Source organism: Larimichthys crocea, chromosome VI (genome assembly GCF_000972845.2).
Source record: "Larimichthys crocea isolate SSNF chromosome VI, L_crocea_2.0, whole genome shotgun sequence".
In the NCBI taxonomy this organism is placed as follows: domain Eukaryota; kingdom Metazoa; phylum Chordata; class Actinopteri; family Sciaenidae; genus Larimichthys; species Larimichthys crocea.
Window position 1 is genome coordinate 16214866 of NC_040016.1, and position 16438 is coordinate 16231303.

General features: G+C 39.5%; 1 protein-coding gene across 4 annotated transcripts; it reads right to left on the reverse strand.

The window, feature by feature from the left end:
* Nucleotides 1-4192: 4192 nt before the first annotated feature.
* On the reverse strand, nt 4193-15233 carry tfap2c (transcription factor AP-2 gamma (activating enhancer binding protein 2 gamma)). Of its 4 annotated transcripts, none has more exons than XM_019258150.2 (8): nt 15069-15233; nt 11210-11665; nt 10790-10841; nt 9474-9545; nt 8693-8915; nt 7341-7459; nt 6000-6141; nt 4193-5812 (listed from the first exon to the last, which is right to left on the reverse strand). In XM_019258150.2, the coding sequence occupies exons 1-8, from the start codon at nt 15096-15098 to the stop codon at nt 5518-5520; spliced, it is 1389 nt and encodes a 462-aa protein (XP_019113695.1). In that variant the 5' UTR covers nt 15099-15233; the 3' UTR covers nt 4193-5517. The 4 variants fall into 4 exon arrangements, with proteins under 4 accessions (XP_019113695.1, XP_019113694.1, XP_019113697.1 ...); XM_019258149.2 differs by lacking the exon at nt 15069-15233 and adding an exon at nt 12255-12956; XM_019258152.2 differs by lacking the exon at nt 9474-9545 and having other exon boundaries at nt 4194-5812; nt 15069-15231.
* Between the last annotated feature and the right edge of the window lie 1205 nt (nt 15234-16438).

The following is a 16438-nucleotide window of genomic DNA, read 5'->3' on the forward strand; positions in this document are numbered from 1 at the left end:
TATTTAACTTAATTACTGCAACATTGTCTACATCAGAGTCTACATTTGAATACTGTCAGCAGATGTGTTAGTATAAGTATTGTACAAAGCTACTTTTGGAATGGCAGCTATTATTGGTCCCTGTGGCCTGTTATGGAGCAATCAGGTGGAGTTTGTGACTTAGTTGAAACATTGTTTTCTCTCATCTCTAATCAGAAGGTGGTGACCACTTTGGATAGCATCACCCAGTTGGACTGAAGTGTTAGTCAGGATGCGACAACAACCATTACTCATTGAACGTATGTAACGTTGGCAGTATCCTCCAGACTAATACTAATTCTCTGACTGTGACAGACGAATACCAGCACAGTTCACTCACTGTAACTCCAGGTGTGTTAGTTTAACGCCACACAGGAGCGAGTCATGCTGGGAATAGACACTATTCAGTATTCGTCAAAGCAAACACTAAAACCAATGTTAATCCGGGACAGATTAATTAAGGATTAATTTAGTTATTTCTGTTCTACCACAGATTTTTCTGTTTTCTGTCATATTTGAAATGGCCGTGTTACATGCACTGTAGTCCTTGTTGTAAAGTTAACCAACTTTTGGCCTAAAGAAGATGTAATTTGTGAACATCCTTATCCTCAACTCATCTCAGTTTTTTTTTTTTTATTTGGTAAGTTGTGAAGTAAACTTTCTTATTTTCCAATTTCCTATTTAAATCTTCAGAAAATCATTTTGTAACTTCTGCTTTTAAAGGAGTTAGTTACTGAATGTTATTTATTCTGTCATGTATATACAATACTGATTGAGTGGTGAAACTTTTTTTCATCATAAAATTGCAGTGAACATGTGTAGTTTTAGTTACCCGATTTGTTCTTTTGTGCCTGGCTATTGTCGGACAAATAAAACAACAAAATATCTTACAATTAAAGGCAGACAGTCCATAAATCACACACAAGATCATCACAAGATGAGCAATATCACAAGAAATGGATTTCATTTTCAATCTAAATCACATTTCCCAAGAAACCTTTTCCATTTGTTTCTATAGTTAATAGCAATGTAGCTGGATATGCACACAGATCAATTTAATTTTTGGTTAAATTATAACAACTCTATAAATAAAGGTTGCTTGCTTGCTTGCTAGAGCTAAATGTTTTCTCCAATACTCATGGAGTCCACTATCCACTCTTTTCTCCTGTCAGAGAGGAGTGACAACATTTTTTTGGTGTTGTTAGGTTGGCGATGAACTAGAAAGTTTTGATGAGATTATTTGGGTGCCCCACATGAATGGTGACAATTAAAAACAAATACTGTACAGCCCTTTGCATCACAGGAGCCATCTGCTGCTCTAAAGTTTAGGGAAGAATTCATGTGATATTACGTCAACATGAGAAATATTTAAGGCATGTAAAAGTACTTCTTGAATGATATTCCCCACTGATGAGGATGTAATCCAGGCAGAAACTGTTATTGATTTGCATCAATAAAATTTCAATCATCATCATCTTTTACTGATTTCATTCATTCAGTCATTTTCATAGCCTGATTTAAGAGGTGCCAAAAAGCCAAATTTCATTAGCTGAAGATCAGATTGCTCTTTTGCTTCTTTTTTTTTCTCCAATTGAGAGACACATATTTTGAATTCAATTGATCTTGTTGCTTCCTGTGTTTACTGAGCTGGGAACGACTTGACCTTGACTTCTGATTTACACATGATAATCTACTGTCGTCGGTATGACTTGACGCTTGTGACATGGGATGTTAAGACTATGGTTTAACTCATAAAGTGGTTTCGGTGGTTGGGAACTGCAACCAAGCGATTAGTCTGACTGCAAATGAGTCTTAATGTACAACAGATTTCAAAAGCAGTTGTTGAAGGGAAGCGGTTGGACTAAATGGAAAGGGTGAAAGTAAAGTGCTAAATATCTGGGAACATGTTGGGCAAAGTGCTGTGAAATTTTTAATAGTCGGTGGGTGAATAGACTTTTACTGATAGATCCTCCTCTGTCTTGTCCCATTTTTAACCTTTGATAAACTATCGTCATAGACACGCCATTATATCAGTGCTAAAAGTGATTTTAAAAAAAGTAAAAGAAACTGAAACAAAATCCAGTGAGACTGAAAGGAGAATTAAGTTCTCTTTGCCTTAGTTTTCTTCTTTCCTCACTGTTTTGTCATGTGACTTGCTGTGACCTATATAGAAAGGTCATTCAGTCAGCGTTGGCATGAAATACAGTTCAGTGAATCTGGAGTTGACAAGTAGCCCTGGGCATAATCATGAGATCAAAAGATTATATTAGCACGTCAGATATGATCTCTGGAAATAAGTATACTCAAGTATATGAGTTTTTTCATTGCAGGAGAAGAAGGTAACAGGTAAGCTGAACAAGTCGAAGCTTGCCTCCTTTTCCCAGCTTTATTAGGTGTGTCAGAGGTGAATCACTCACATGTCTCACAGTGTTAAGAGGAAAATGTTTGACCAGTTACCACGTTGGTGTTTTGGAAAACACGGGAATAAAGAATGACACATATTGAACAGGTGCTTTGTGGTCTGATTAAAAACAAGATAATTGTCTATCCATGTTGTTCCACCTCATATATTTTTAATCCTACTTGCATAATACCTGGCTACTGCCTTGGCTGCTATCTACCTTACCTGATGTCACGTTTGGACACTTTAGATACTCATCTGACAAGCTCTAACTGAGCACAATTGAACAGAAAGGATCTCCGCCACCAACAATAAAGGTGAGGAAAGTGTATGTGTGTGTGTGTCGAATAGCTCACGGCTGCCACAACAAAAAGTGCCGCGATGTGACACTCTCACAGCGACAACATGAAAGAGAGTTGAGAGAGAGACCGAGAGAGAAAGGACAAGGTAAATAACCTCCAATCAAAACCTCAGACACAGGGAGGTGTTGTTTCAACCATGTTTAACCGGTCATCAAAGACGACTCAAAATACACCTCCTCTTTCTCCCTCTGATACCTCCTCCCCCCCCCTCACCCCCTCCTCCATTATCTACTCTCTCAGGGCCAAGCGTACAAGCTACCACGAGTAACTGAAGGCAGTTAAAGTCAACCGCTGCAGTGAGCCACCAGGTTGACAGGTCTGGTTAAACAGGTTCTGAGGGGAGAGGCTGATACTTGTTTAACTGCTAGGTACGGCACACTGCTGCTGCTGCTGCTGCTTCTCTTCACATGTAGCCTGGCCTAGATTATTTTTTTTGGGCCTTTTCAAGCTTTATTTCTGGTAGAGACAGCTGAAGAGTGACAGGAATGCAGAGAGAGAGAGAGACGGGGAATGACATGTGGGAAAGAGCCACAGATTGGATTCGAACCCTGGGCTTCCGCAGCAAGGAGTGAGCCTTCCTTCACACATGGGGTCGGCTGCTCTAACATCTGAGCTAAACGCCACCCCGAGCCCGGCCTTTTGTAAAACATTAGTTTCACCTACTGACCTCCAAAGCAGGATATATGGCTTGTCATAGCAATAAATTATTGAGGATTACAAATAGAGATGATACCACTCAAATTCAGCTGTGCCTCCGATTTAAATACACTGGGTGAGTGTTACACTTACTGTATTAGTAAGATCTTGAGACACATAAACAGACAGAGCACATGAATCAGCATAGACTGGCTAGGCAAGTGATGATTAAGCAACATTGCGCCACATGTAAATCCCATATGTAGTTTTGCACCATTTCTTTCTCACAGACATCAAAGGAAGTGTCATCTGCAGCGTGAAACTTGCAGCGCTGCATTTCCACAAATGTAGTATATAGTATAGTATATATATGTAGTATATATCAGCAAGCCGGAGACACACGACAGCAAGATTAGGAAGAGAGGATGTTAAGGGATGGGCTCTTGAAACAATCTATTCAGTATGTGTCAATAATTTTCTAGTATAAACAAGTCATTTGTCTGCTCTCAGCTGTGCATCTTTGTCCATCACATGATGTACTTTTGAGGTCTCTGCCTTCACTGAGCCACACAGCCTATTTGTGAAGCTAAGTGAGAGAAGATAATGATGGCTACTGTTCCCATTAGTTAAGGGACTTTTTCTCTGCTGTTTATTAATAGGAAAATATTCCAACACATGACTTAACCATCATCTGTCAAATACTGCTGAACTACAGAACAATAGTGCTTAAAAGCTGTGTGTGTGTGTGTGTGTGTGTGTGTGTGTGTGTGTGTGTGTGTGTGTGTGGCCTAGGCAACATCACTGACTCACTGAATCGAGTCTTGCATTTTATTTTTATTTTTATTTTTTCCTGAAACTTTTAAACATATTTCCAAAAAAGTATATCATGCCCACTTCCTAACCTCTACTTGATAAAAAACTAACCCATTTATAAAAGTTTAACACATGATCATAAAAAGTAAAACCATACACCAGAATGATACCATTATTTACACAAGCCCATTAAATTACAACATAAATTAGAAAATATTTACATCCAGGACAAGACACTGGATAAAATTCTATGTTTGGAATTTAATGTCTAATTAAAAACATTTTTAAAGAGAGAAATATATACATTTACACACTTTCGCACAACATACATACACTCTGGCAGGACTGAACCGGTTGGTAGGTCGATGGTAACTCCGGGTTTTTAAATACTAAGAATGATGAATACCTAACATGGTCATAAAAATAATGTTCGCCACGTCGCCAGGTTTTAAAGATATAAGTACAATGGAAGCATTGCTATGCCTGTAATCCACATGAACACTGAAGAGGCTTTAAAGTCTCTGGTTTCTGACTGAACACAGACTGACAAACCAAAAATCGTCTTTTCTCATTCAGGCCTACATAAGATTTAAATCATCTCTCATGAACAAAGCACAATAACACTGGAGCCATTTTGAAGTGGTTGTACAAATCAAGCGCACACACAAAAAAAAAAAAAAAAAAAAAAAAAAAAAAACTGAAGTGGATTTTCTTCTCTCTCTTTCTCATATATAAAAAAAATTGTCCTTTGCAAGTCCATTGAGACGCAGGAAATCAGTGGATTTGCCTCCAGACAGAGCAGAGGGGGGTGGGAGGAATTCACAGCCACAGCAACTCATCTTGAAATGATGTCCTCTAGGGAGAAAAAAAACAGTATGCACTTTGTTCTTTTCCTCCTCTCTCTTGTCAACAGAGTGCAGGTCTCATGATTGTAGCATCAGCACATTGGCAACTGTATGGTACTGCATAGCGGTTAGTATGATATGGAGTGTATTACGCCCCCACAAGGTGGGCTCCGACTAGGACCAGATTTGCAGCCAGCTGTCACAAGTTCTTAGAAATCATCAGCTTCTCAAAAAATATGATATGAATTGAACAGTGCGAGTACACGCACACCACACACACACACACACACACATGCACACACTCAAATTCATCTCTCAAAATGACAATACTTATCAATCAATAATGATTGTAAAAAAAAAAAAAGTCCAAAAAGGGCAGACAGGACAGCAAGATTAAAGGACTCAGGGTTCTCAAGTTCATTCGAATTCTCCTTTTGAGCTCTCATTTCCTGTGCTTGTCCATTTTGTCGGTAGATTTGCTTCCACTGTCTGAGGATCCCTGGGTGTCACTACCAGAGCTCAGGTACATCTTGTCTACTTGTTTGAGCGCCTCGTTCAGGTAGTTCTGAAGCGAGGTCATGGCAGCGCAGATGGCCGGAGAGCCAAAGCCGTGAGTGATGAGGCTGAAATGAGTCAGGCAGCCTTGGATTCCAGGCTCCATGATGGGGGCCGGCCGAGAGTTTCCCAGAGGTGAACGGTCCTGAGTGAGCAGGTCAGTGAACTCCTTGCAGATTTGCCTGAAAGTAAAAATCAAGGATGATTTAAAAAGAGGGCAAAATACTTCAACATTTACTAATTCATTGTGATCTGATTCACACAATCCTCCTATAAAAGATTCTAGGTATGTCAGCTTGCCAATTCATACTTGCCAGAGGGGGTATTTCTATAGAAATTAAAAGGCAGCTATCCAGAGAAGACACTTACTTGGCAGCAAGGAGCATGTTCTTGCGAGAGTTAACCTCGTTACGTTCCACGTGCGGCCTGCCCAGGTATTCCGCAATTGCTTTTGCAGGGAACTCTGTCTCACACACATAACCAAAGTCTCTTGCTAAATGAACTGCTTCACCTAAGAGAAAAAGAAAACGACAAAACAAGCAAACTTTTAAAAAACTGAAAGAACTGGCTCTTGGATAAACGACGACTGTGTATTTATGAAAATATAAAGATTATTATTGCATAAACAAAATCCCTGTACGTCCTGGGCAAAGATCAAATGGTAAACTGGCTGGCCACAGCAAATTATCAATTTAGAGCATTATTAGCAGCTCCGTTTAAGGCCTGATTCACACAAGCATCAAGGCGCATGAAGTCAAGCAGTTGAACTACAGAATAATCAGCTGTACTCAGAGTTCTAGCTTGGGGGAATGAGAGTCAGTGAGATGAACATATTTTCGTCTTGAGGGTGGTTTGACTTGCATGGTCATAATGGGCTTATGTGGATAAATGCTAGCAGAGAGTGCCCACAGCACCAACAGCACCGCTTATTGATAGATACGCACATCACTTGAGGACACGGACAGCTATTCAGAAGCACAAGCTTTAAGGTCAGCAAGCCCTCCTGGCGAGCCGAACACGAGATAACAAGGCTTAATTCAGCTTTGAAGGTCTCTAAATAACACAAGCCTCCAGCCATTCTCCAGCACAGAATCATCAGCCCGTTTATAAAAATTAGACGCGTATAGAGCAAAAGAGGAAAAAAATATTCTACCTTAGCCCGCAGGTAGATGTGATTTAAGTGATAACATGTTCACGATGAAGCGCCTGCTAACGTCTGACTGATGATGTTTCAGTATTCGAGGCACTGACAAGAGAAGGTGAAAGTGTGTGTGTGTCGGAATTAAAACTATGAAACTCCCCGACATGACTGAAAATCTGTGGCTACGTTTGTAATGTATGCTGCAAAATAAATAATAAGTGATAGAATGCTTTTATCAGTTATTCTGCTCCTCCAATGGTGTTGGGGAGAGTAAATGAACTGAAAAAAATTATATACGTTTTTTTGTTGTTGTTTTTTTCAAGGCAACCAGCTTTCATTCAATTTTCATTCAATTTTGGCTAAATGTACAGAATCACCCTGGGAAAAAAGCTGCATTCACATTGAGTATTTCAACAATGAAGGGTGTTTGGAGAATCTGTCCGGTAGTTTAAACATGACACCATGTGAATGAAATAAAAGTTCTCACACTATTAAAGCAACATTCCAGCCTTTGCAAACAGCAGTTATACTCAGGAAGGTTATCTGTGCTACTGAGTGACATGTCATACCTTCTACTAGTGAGGTAAGTAGAGTGACATTGGCTGCCTTCCTTCTTCCTGCAGGCAAGTTGAGCCCAATCTTATCCAGCTTTTCTCTTAGAGAGCGACCTCCATTTTTTGATTTAGCCCTGCAGGAGGAGAACAAAAAAAAACAAACAATACATATCAAGTCTAAAGCTGAGGAGTAATTCAGACAGATTAGAAACCTTTTTCACACAACGTGTGAAAAAAGTTTGTAGACAACTGGGTTATGAAATCAATATAGCAGTTCATGCATTATTTCAGTATTTTTTCTTCAATTAGTATCAGCTAAAGAACATTTAATCCATAACGTATACCAGATTTATATGATTATTGTGATTTCAAAACATACTCCGGATAGAACCTGTGAAAGGAAACCTTGTTTGTTCACTCTGTAAATCACACAAACAGGCTCAACAATTGATGCTTCCACTAAAAAAGCGTAGCAGAGAAATCACTCATACACGCGTTTACAGGAACACTTAAACTCCCCACTTGCCACGGCCGATTCAGTTTTCCGCATGACTGGCAGGGCAGCCTCTCCCTCTCCGTGGCGGGTGCATCTTTAGGGAGGCATGTGTGTGAGTATGAGTGCCCCCACCCCTTCAACCCCCCCCTGTCCTCCCCTGTTCCTTTGCTAACGATCCCCCTCCTATTGCTATATGACCTACTTTAAAGTGTCTGTGATTGTCAGTGTGTGTATGTCAGCATTAACACAGGCACATGGGAAGTGGCAAACATGCAATCGGAGCACAAAATGCTCTGGGTGTGGGTTGTACATCTCACGGTCCCTCAACAGACTGCCACATTAACATATGTGCCATAAGGTCAACTGCTCTGCCACAGATGAAGCTACCAATGCTGCAACCCCTGACAAACACAGAAACACACCCACGGAGTCTTTAGATTGGTACTAACTGTGTTGATGTAACCTATCCCCAAGAGGAAGCACAGAACCAAAATTGCAGACCACACAAAGAATGTCACGAACTTTACGCAAAAAGCTGATGAGCCAGAGTAACTGAGCCAAGCTGTGCTTTTAGAAAAGCCTTTCCCATGGGCTGCTGAGATTTAGTTTACCGATCACAAGAGCTGGAACTCCTCAGTTTGTTAATATCGGAGACAATCAGACAACTTCATCAACATCTTTCAAATGACAGAGATATCAATGAAAATAGAAATTAGAATATAAAAAAAAAAGTTAATATGTTTGCATTAGTTACCCAAATTATTTTGTGAGTTGCTGTATTCCTTTGCTATGTTGAGAAATTTAACAAACAACAACAGGAAAACCGCTTTAAATCCTGCCGCTGTCATGTTGAATGAGTTTGAGCTCTGACCTGCGTAAAACCCCTCCCAGGAGTGATGCGTTGAGGCACTCAGGGGGTGACAGACGTCTCTGGACCTCGGCCACAGTAACCTTGTACTTGGATGTGGAGCTGAGCAAGGAAAGACGGCCCGGTACGGAGCAGAACACCTCTGTTGGGTTTGATACCATGCCCAGCAAGGACTCTTTCTGAAAAGGAAGACCCAGTGCATTGCCTTTGGGTAGAGTGACAGGTCCTGGAGGGTAAGGAAGTAAAAAAAAAAAAAAAAAAAAAACGTGAGTGAAGAAGTACAAAAGAAAACAAAAAAGAAATCTGGTTTTGCAATAGAATTTGTTTATATACACTTTCCTGTGTATGTACATAAGCTCTAATCATCATAATCCCTTCTGTGCAACAGGGCATCTGTGTTTTCTTGTGCATAATCACAAGAAAGAGTGTGTATGCAGCTCTGCACGACTGACAAAACCAGTATCTGCTGTAGGAATGACTTTTGAAATATTGTGTGGTCTTTCAAACATTGGATGCCTGAAGGTTAAACATCTAAAATGCTCTCATGCCAACTCCATCTACAAACAGGTACACACATACAGACTAACCCTCTTCTAAACCTTAGATACACCTCAGTACTGTTTATTATTATTTGGTCTCACTGGGTATTCTAAGCATTGTGTGTGTTTTATGCTAGTTCTGAAGTCAGACGATTTTTTTTTTAACACCCCACAAAAGTACTGACAGGCATCGGACAAACACAACAGAACAGCACACTACAAAACAGAGCTATCTTCATCCTCACCCGCAAGAATGCCCCCCTGATAATAAGTCCTCTGTAAGCGATCAAGGTTCCTGCCACCTCGTAGTCCTAATACTGAGACAGAAATCACAGAGTCACATGAGTACTTTAAGGCTCCTCTGGGGCACATGGCTGGGAATGACATGCCATTGTTTACAAGTGGAAAACCTAGATTGCCCATAGCGTGCCCTTGAGCATGGGAACAATATAATGAGCCATGACTGACTTCCGTAACAAATGGAGACTGGTTGGTTTATTGTGCTGTGCAAATGAGCACACTCTTGAAAAAGAAAAAACAATACTGTGAAATAGCACATCGGTGTTATTGAATTAACTGTGATATTGGTCAGGCATGATAACGGCAAACTAAAACACGGGGGTTATATTTTAAATTGAACAGTAAAACATATCGTTATATGACTGAATATTACATCGTAGTATTATGCATAAATCTATCTATCTATCTATCTATCTATCTATCTATCTATCTATCTATCTATCTATCTATCTATCTATCTATCTATCTATCTGTGCATGGCTGGAAAACATGTTGAAAGCTAAGCAGTAAAATAATGTTGCTCAAGCCGATCTTCCTCTGACTCAAAGTGTGTTTAATGGAACCCTGATGACAAAACAGCGGGAATAAGTTCTCCCTCACAACAGTTCATGTCCCAACAAATTACTAAACTGTCCTTCACATGCAAGCCTAATGCCACACCCCGCCAAAAGCTGGTTCTGCAGAGTCAAACGCTGCTTTAAGATCAACGCGTAATTTCCTGTTAAAGTGAACAGAAAAGAGCTGCAATTGCAAGCTTAACTAAAGGTTATCCAAAGCTTTCCTCCTCTCTCACAGTCAACACAGAGGTTGTAAGATTGCTCAATTTTCCTGTCTTGTCAATGACCTGTCGTTTTTCTGAAAAGGATCAGCTCTTTCCCACTGGGCTTCCATTCAAGCACCTTTACTAACAGAATAGACTGTGGATCACATCAAGCTTAGATAAGTGCATCTCATGGCTATGAGGATTACCAGTGTATGCAGTGCAAGTGCAAATACAAGACTCCTCCTTTGCTGTACTCTCGTACTGACATGCCACTATAGAAGTAATTGTTATGACATTTCCAAGTTTGAGTGAGAGAGTGAATTTTTATTTTTTTTTAAATACAGGCCTTACGGTAAATTTCCAGCCCTTGCCAGTAATTACTGCATCTTTATTTGGTTGCACAAAGGCACATGTACCCCAGGCATTTCCCCCCCCCTTTTTTTGGGTCAAATTAATAAAAATGTGGTTCTTTGGCACAAACATGGAGGGAAAACTCACCTTTTTTGATGACTGTCTGATCTGCCATAATAATACTGTGGTCATCTACATGCTGATGAAAAAGAACAGAAGGAGCAATAAATCAAAAGATATAGTAGGTTAAAATTAATATTCACATCTATGCAAATTACTCTTCCCTTCTTTTGGTTGTTTTATGCAAAACAAAGACGCATAATATAGCTGTAATATTTCAATATGGAAATGACATTAATGAGTTCATAGTGGTGACCTTTGGTTTGTTTTTTGTTCCCCTCTGTGATTAACATAATGTCCATGTTTAATATACAATGAGGAATTAATTTAGCTTTACGTTCTGCTTGAATGGATGGCCTGTCTAAAAATGCATTATGGTGTTTGACTAACACACAATATCCAATAAAAAAATAATTTCAAATATTCATCTCAATCAATTCCACTCACTTGAACATCCTCCAGTCCGTGGCCCATGTCGTGCATCCCCATGTTATCACCAATAACCGATGACTCTATGCTGTGTGGGGGCAACAGCTCCGGCCGGCGAAATCCTTCCCTCCTCACTCCGGACGAGCCTCCCTCCAGGCCCAGGATCTGACTCGCCAGGCCGCTCCTCCCGTGAGCGGCAAGTCCATCCTGACTCTGTCGACCGGGCCAAGGTTGCTGCTGGTTCGACGACGGCGACTGGTGTATGGAGTTGATGTTGAAAGGGTCGCCGAGGTGAGCGTAGGGGTCACTGGACTGTGGGTAGGAGATGGGCTGATAGGGAGGAGGGAAATACGGGGGCTGGAAGTCCGAACTGGCCGAGTGTGAGAGGGAAGGAGACGGACTGTAGAGGTGCTGACTGACCGCTGGCAGGTGAGGCAGCCGGGGGTTCCCATTGCTGTTGCCGTCGTGCCTTTCCTGAGGGACGGAAGAGACGGGGTGAGATGACAACAACATGGCAGGTAGTGGTGACATTTGTCCCTCAAGGGAATCAAGTGTCTGTTACCCACTGACATAATGTTCAGAGACATTTTGACCAGAAATATAATATTTACATATATTTTATTATTATTTCTTTAGCACGTAAAGAAATTACGCATATAAATATATTTTTTAAATTAAAATGTTTATTGAAATATTAAAACTGTCACGTGTGTGTAATTAGTTTTTGAAAAGTAATGTTTCATAATAATAATTTTATTATGGTGATCGCTGCTGCTGTTATAGAAATGTTATTCTTGTTTGTACAGTTGTAGGCGTCTCTCAACTTCTTTTTTCAAAACTGACTTTTGGTTATTGTTTTGCCCTCTTGTTATGTTTCTGCTTGTTCATGATTTCCAATGTACCTTCTTTTATCTAATCTTCATCATTAACATGCGATATTTGTAAAAAGAAAAAGAAAAAACCCATGGTCGCTCTCGTCGTTAATGTCAAACTTTTGTTCGATGCTCAAACGGCACTTTCCCACTTTTTTTTTCCCTTTGCTTTTTGTTTTGTACTAACTCACCTCACAGTCATCCTCATATTTCACGTTGTCGGCTAATTTCCACAACATTTTTGATTGAAAGTAAAAAACTCTCCTTTTACACAACAACAACAAGAAGAAAAAAAAAGAATAAAAGAGAAAAATATATATAGTCGTCTTCGAAAGTTAATCCAGGTATGAAAAAATGAAGAGCTTCCTGATGATCATGAACCCCCTCGTTCTTCAGCTTGCGGCGGAGGAGAGGCGAAGAAGTTGTGGGTGTAGGCTGAAGGGGCGAACTGACCGACCGACTAACTATCCAACCACAGATATGAGTTTCCACAGCCACTATGAGAGAAAAAATGATCGTTGCCAGGCAATATTTCCCCCCTCTCCGGTCAGTGTGCTCTACAGCTCTGTGGTGGAAGCAGTGAAAAACGATGCATATAAGAAACTTGACTCCCTCTTATGGACAAAACAGCGACGTTCAGTCTTATCGGCGCGTTCAGCAGCATTGTACTATATCTGAACGGCCGCTCCGAGTGGGCGTCACCTCTGCCCGATGATGTCAGTGAAGAAGGAAAATGAAAAATATTGCTGATTGGCGGGACAGCGGTCCAATCACAAGTCTGTCCGTATGTACAGTGTCATATATTTAAACCCATTGACTCTGTCAGGCCTGTGTCCCACGTTGAGTGGCTTACACTCAGCGCCTCTTGGGTTTGTTTTACCGTGTGTGTTTTTGATCTCCGCAAACTTCATGAGTCACTTGGGAGACAGGACTTTAAATGTGCAAGACACCTGAACGCACCACGATAGGATTTTAGACACACTTGAATGGACGAAAAAAAAAAAAACTATTTCGATCTTAATAATCCTCCAATCATCAGTGGAGCATCTTATTTACACTTCCTGTTTTTTTTTTTAAATTAATTAATTATTCAAATTGTGTCAAAACTCAGTTACAGTGACAGGTTGCTAGGTTACCGAGTATGGTCAGGTTATGACGCTCGGTGGAATGCCTCCCGGCCAATTACGTTGCTCCATTCGAGAATTTTTTGACACAAGATTTATGACCAGAGGGGTGTTTAATTTTATTACGTCACGATAATATAAACCAATACCAATATAAACAAATATTTACATTTGCATTAGTGTATATTTCCAAGTCACTGTGTTATAATTTTTTTTAAATCATACTTGTTGTTTTTAAATTGTAATAATAATTCTTGTTGTTATTCTCAGTGGCTGCATTAGAATTCATTCCTATCAGAAGTACAGTAGAATAACGGCCTATTGGATGCACCCCACATGCACACAACTAGACTAAATGAGTGCGCTCATCGTGTTTACCGACTTTAATGACTTTGGTTATTATTATTATAATTATTATAATTACTTTATCTAAAAACCAGCATGGTATTTGGGATGTGACTGTCTAAATAGGACAATAATAGTCATTCGAATGAACCCATGACATTATTATATCGTTGTTTCACAGTGGTGGTTAAGTGCTTGTTTCAAACCGCAGTAAGCCCGAGGCTTTAAGCAGCATCATTCTCTCCAAAAAAAAGAAACCCTGTAAAGCTCAAAGGATCTCAACAAACAAGTCTTTTCTTAACTTCATTTACATTTTTGGTGGAGCTTTGCTGCGATGTCCAGGCTGCTCCGAAGCTTTGATATGCATCAGAGTGAGGACAAAAGATGTTTGGTTTTTTCCCTCCTTTCTTCTTCTTTTTTAATTATAACGACCTAACTATCCGGATTGTGTTGTTTATTTTATTTTATTTTAGCCGTTAAACCTGTTTAATTCAGCTTTATCCAATATCTCCCTGCTCAACAGTTTATAATGCAGGCTTCTGCATGCCCATTATTTGGAGGCATTTCATTAATTAGTTTTGTATCACTTGACGAGTATTAGGCTACATGTCAGATTATAATTTGTGAGATTATTGGACAGACCTTTGTCTTTTAGGATAACAGCTTGTGGCGTCCGTCCACTCAAGCCCAGAGTGGAGATTATCTTTTTTTTTAACGTGTTGGTTCTTTGGCTTGTTGTGATGCGAAGCAGAAATGAACTGTGCGTTGATTAAATGCCATTTTTGAGTTGGAACAGAGCAGACTTAAATGAATTTAGTCACGCCTGGGCTGACTGTGATGTGTTTTGAACAATCCTGATGCTCAGCTGGTTATTTTAACGACACTTCACTGCTGTGACAAGCAGCTGGTGTCAGGTGGAGGTAGAGATTAAATGGACATAAATGAAAAAAAGGCACATAAATCAACGGAGGAGTTCAATTTGTTGATTTGTTCCAAACAACACAGATGTACCAATATTTCCTGAAATATAATAAATGATATTTTAAGGCTAATTTATAATGTGGCTTTTCACAATAAAACCCACCGAAATCCAAAATCCGCCTTTTAATAACTAACTAAATATCCCTCTGTTGCTGCTGGACCCTTCTCTCGTGTATTTTGCAATCTAATAAAAAAGAAATACATCATGTGGTTACTTTGCAGAAACATATGCCTAACTATGATTTTATTGTAAGCCTGTTACGGTTCAGACTATAAACAGAATCACTAGTTTGTAATCCAGTACCCGCAGACCAAATTACCTAAAGTACTGGCCTTTGGCCTTATTGACATTAACCACGGCTTATTGAAAAGCGCACACGGTGCTGCGCGATTACAAGCAAGTAATTATGGTGGAAAGTAATAAAACAAATATAAACTCAGCAGCAAAAAACCATAAACACGATGCAGGCTGGGTTAAACTAAGTCAGCTGTAAAAAAAATAATATATATATATATGTATATATAAATAATAATAAAACACACGAGTGGACTCACCCTCCAGTCTATCCTCTCCAGTACAGACATCTGCGAAGCTCCAGCAACAGCAATCCCACTGAGACACAGCGAATGAGTGAAACCATGAAAGGTTTACGTTGCCGACTTCACCTGACTGCCCTGTACTGCGCATGCGCCGTAGTGTAATACACCTGAGTGGGATAAATCAAAACAACCCATCCATAGATTCCTCGATAATATAAAAAAAAAAAACACGTTTATCGTTTTATATGGCGCAGAGTGTGAAGAAAAATGGACGAAGGTGAGAGAAGGAGCGCACAAATGTATTAAAACATCACAAACATAAAATGTAAGATCAATATGTAGAGTTAGACACATAACCAAGATAGCGTTATAGAGTTAATCTTATAATTACCTGCTATCGCTGAGTAAAAAAAAAAGAACAAACACACATACGACATGCAGGCTAAAGTTTAAGAAAAGGTGAAAAAAAAAAAAAAAGACATGAGGAAATTTTAAGATGAGGTAATTCCACCCCCAAAGCCACATCGCCGCAGGCTGACCAAAAGAATCCGTTTTCAAAAGCCACTGAAGCTTTTTAAGGCCTAAAATGGCTCATGTTATCTGATCTCCCAAATACTTTAGCTTAAACTAATGATCACATCAAAGTGTCTTCGCTATGTGGCTGAGAATGTAGCTCACATCTCGATCTGAGAAAAATACACACACAAAAAAAAACTTTTTGATCAGCTGCTATGACCCCTGCCATAAAATAGAGTCTGATCAAACAATACGAGTTCAAATGAGAAATAATGGAAACAACTGTACGTTGATTTTATATATATATATATATCTGATTTAATTCCCACTTCTCCCAACATCTATTAATCTATTGTGCCCTTATTGCAAAATACCAGCTGTATGAAGGAACAGTTAGAATACATATGACTACACACTATGATAGCCAACCTTATTCTAATTTCAAATATTTATTCTGTGGTGTTAGGACATAAAGGTTTAACAAGTTTCTATAAAAGTCATTACAGTTTATCAAAATATTATATTATACCGTATGCAAACGTTCAAATAAATCTGCTTAAAAATGCAACAAGCAACTCTAAATGTTCCTGCAGTGTTTGGACACCTCCACTGAAATCAAAAAATGCATCCTGTACCCAAAATTATGGGGCAACATAAATTCAACGATTTTACATTTAACATTTGTTAACAGGGTTACTAACAAGAGGTCAACTTTAAAAGAAAAGAACTTACACGAGCTTCTGTGGTTTCTATTACCGATGCATTATTTCTTTGTAAACCACCTTTTCAGTGATCCAACGTGCGCAGAAAGATGTAAATCAGCAACATAATGCCATTGTCTGCGTATGCAGCTGGATGAAGACAAGAGG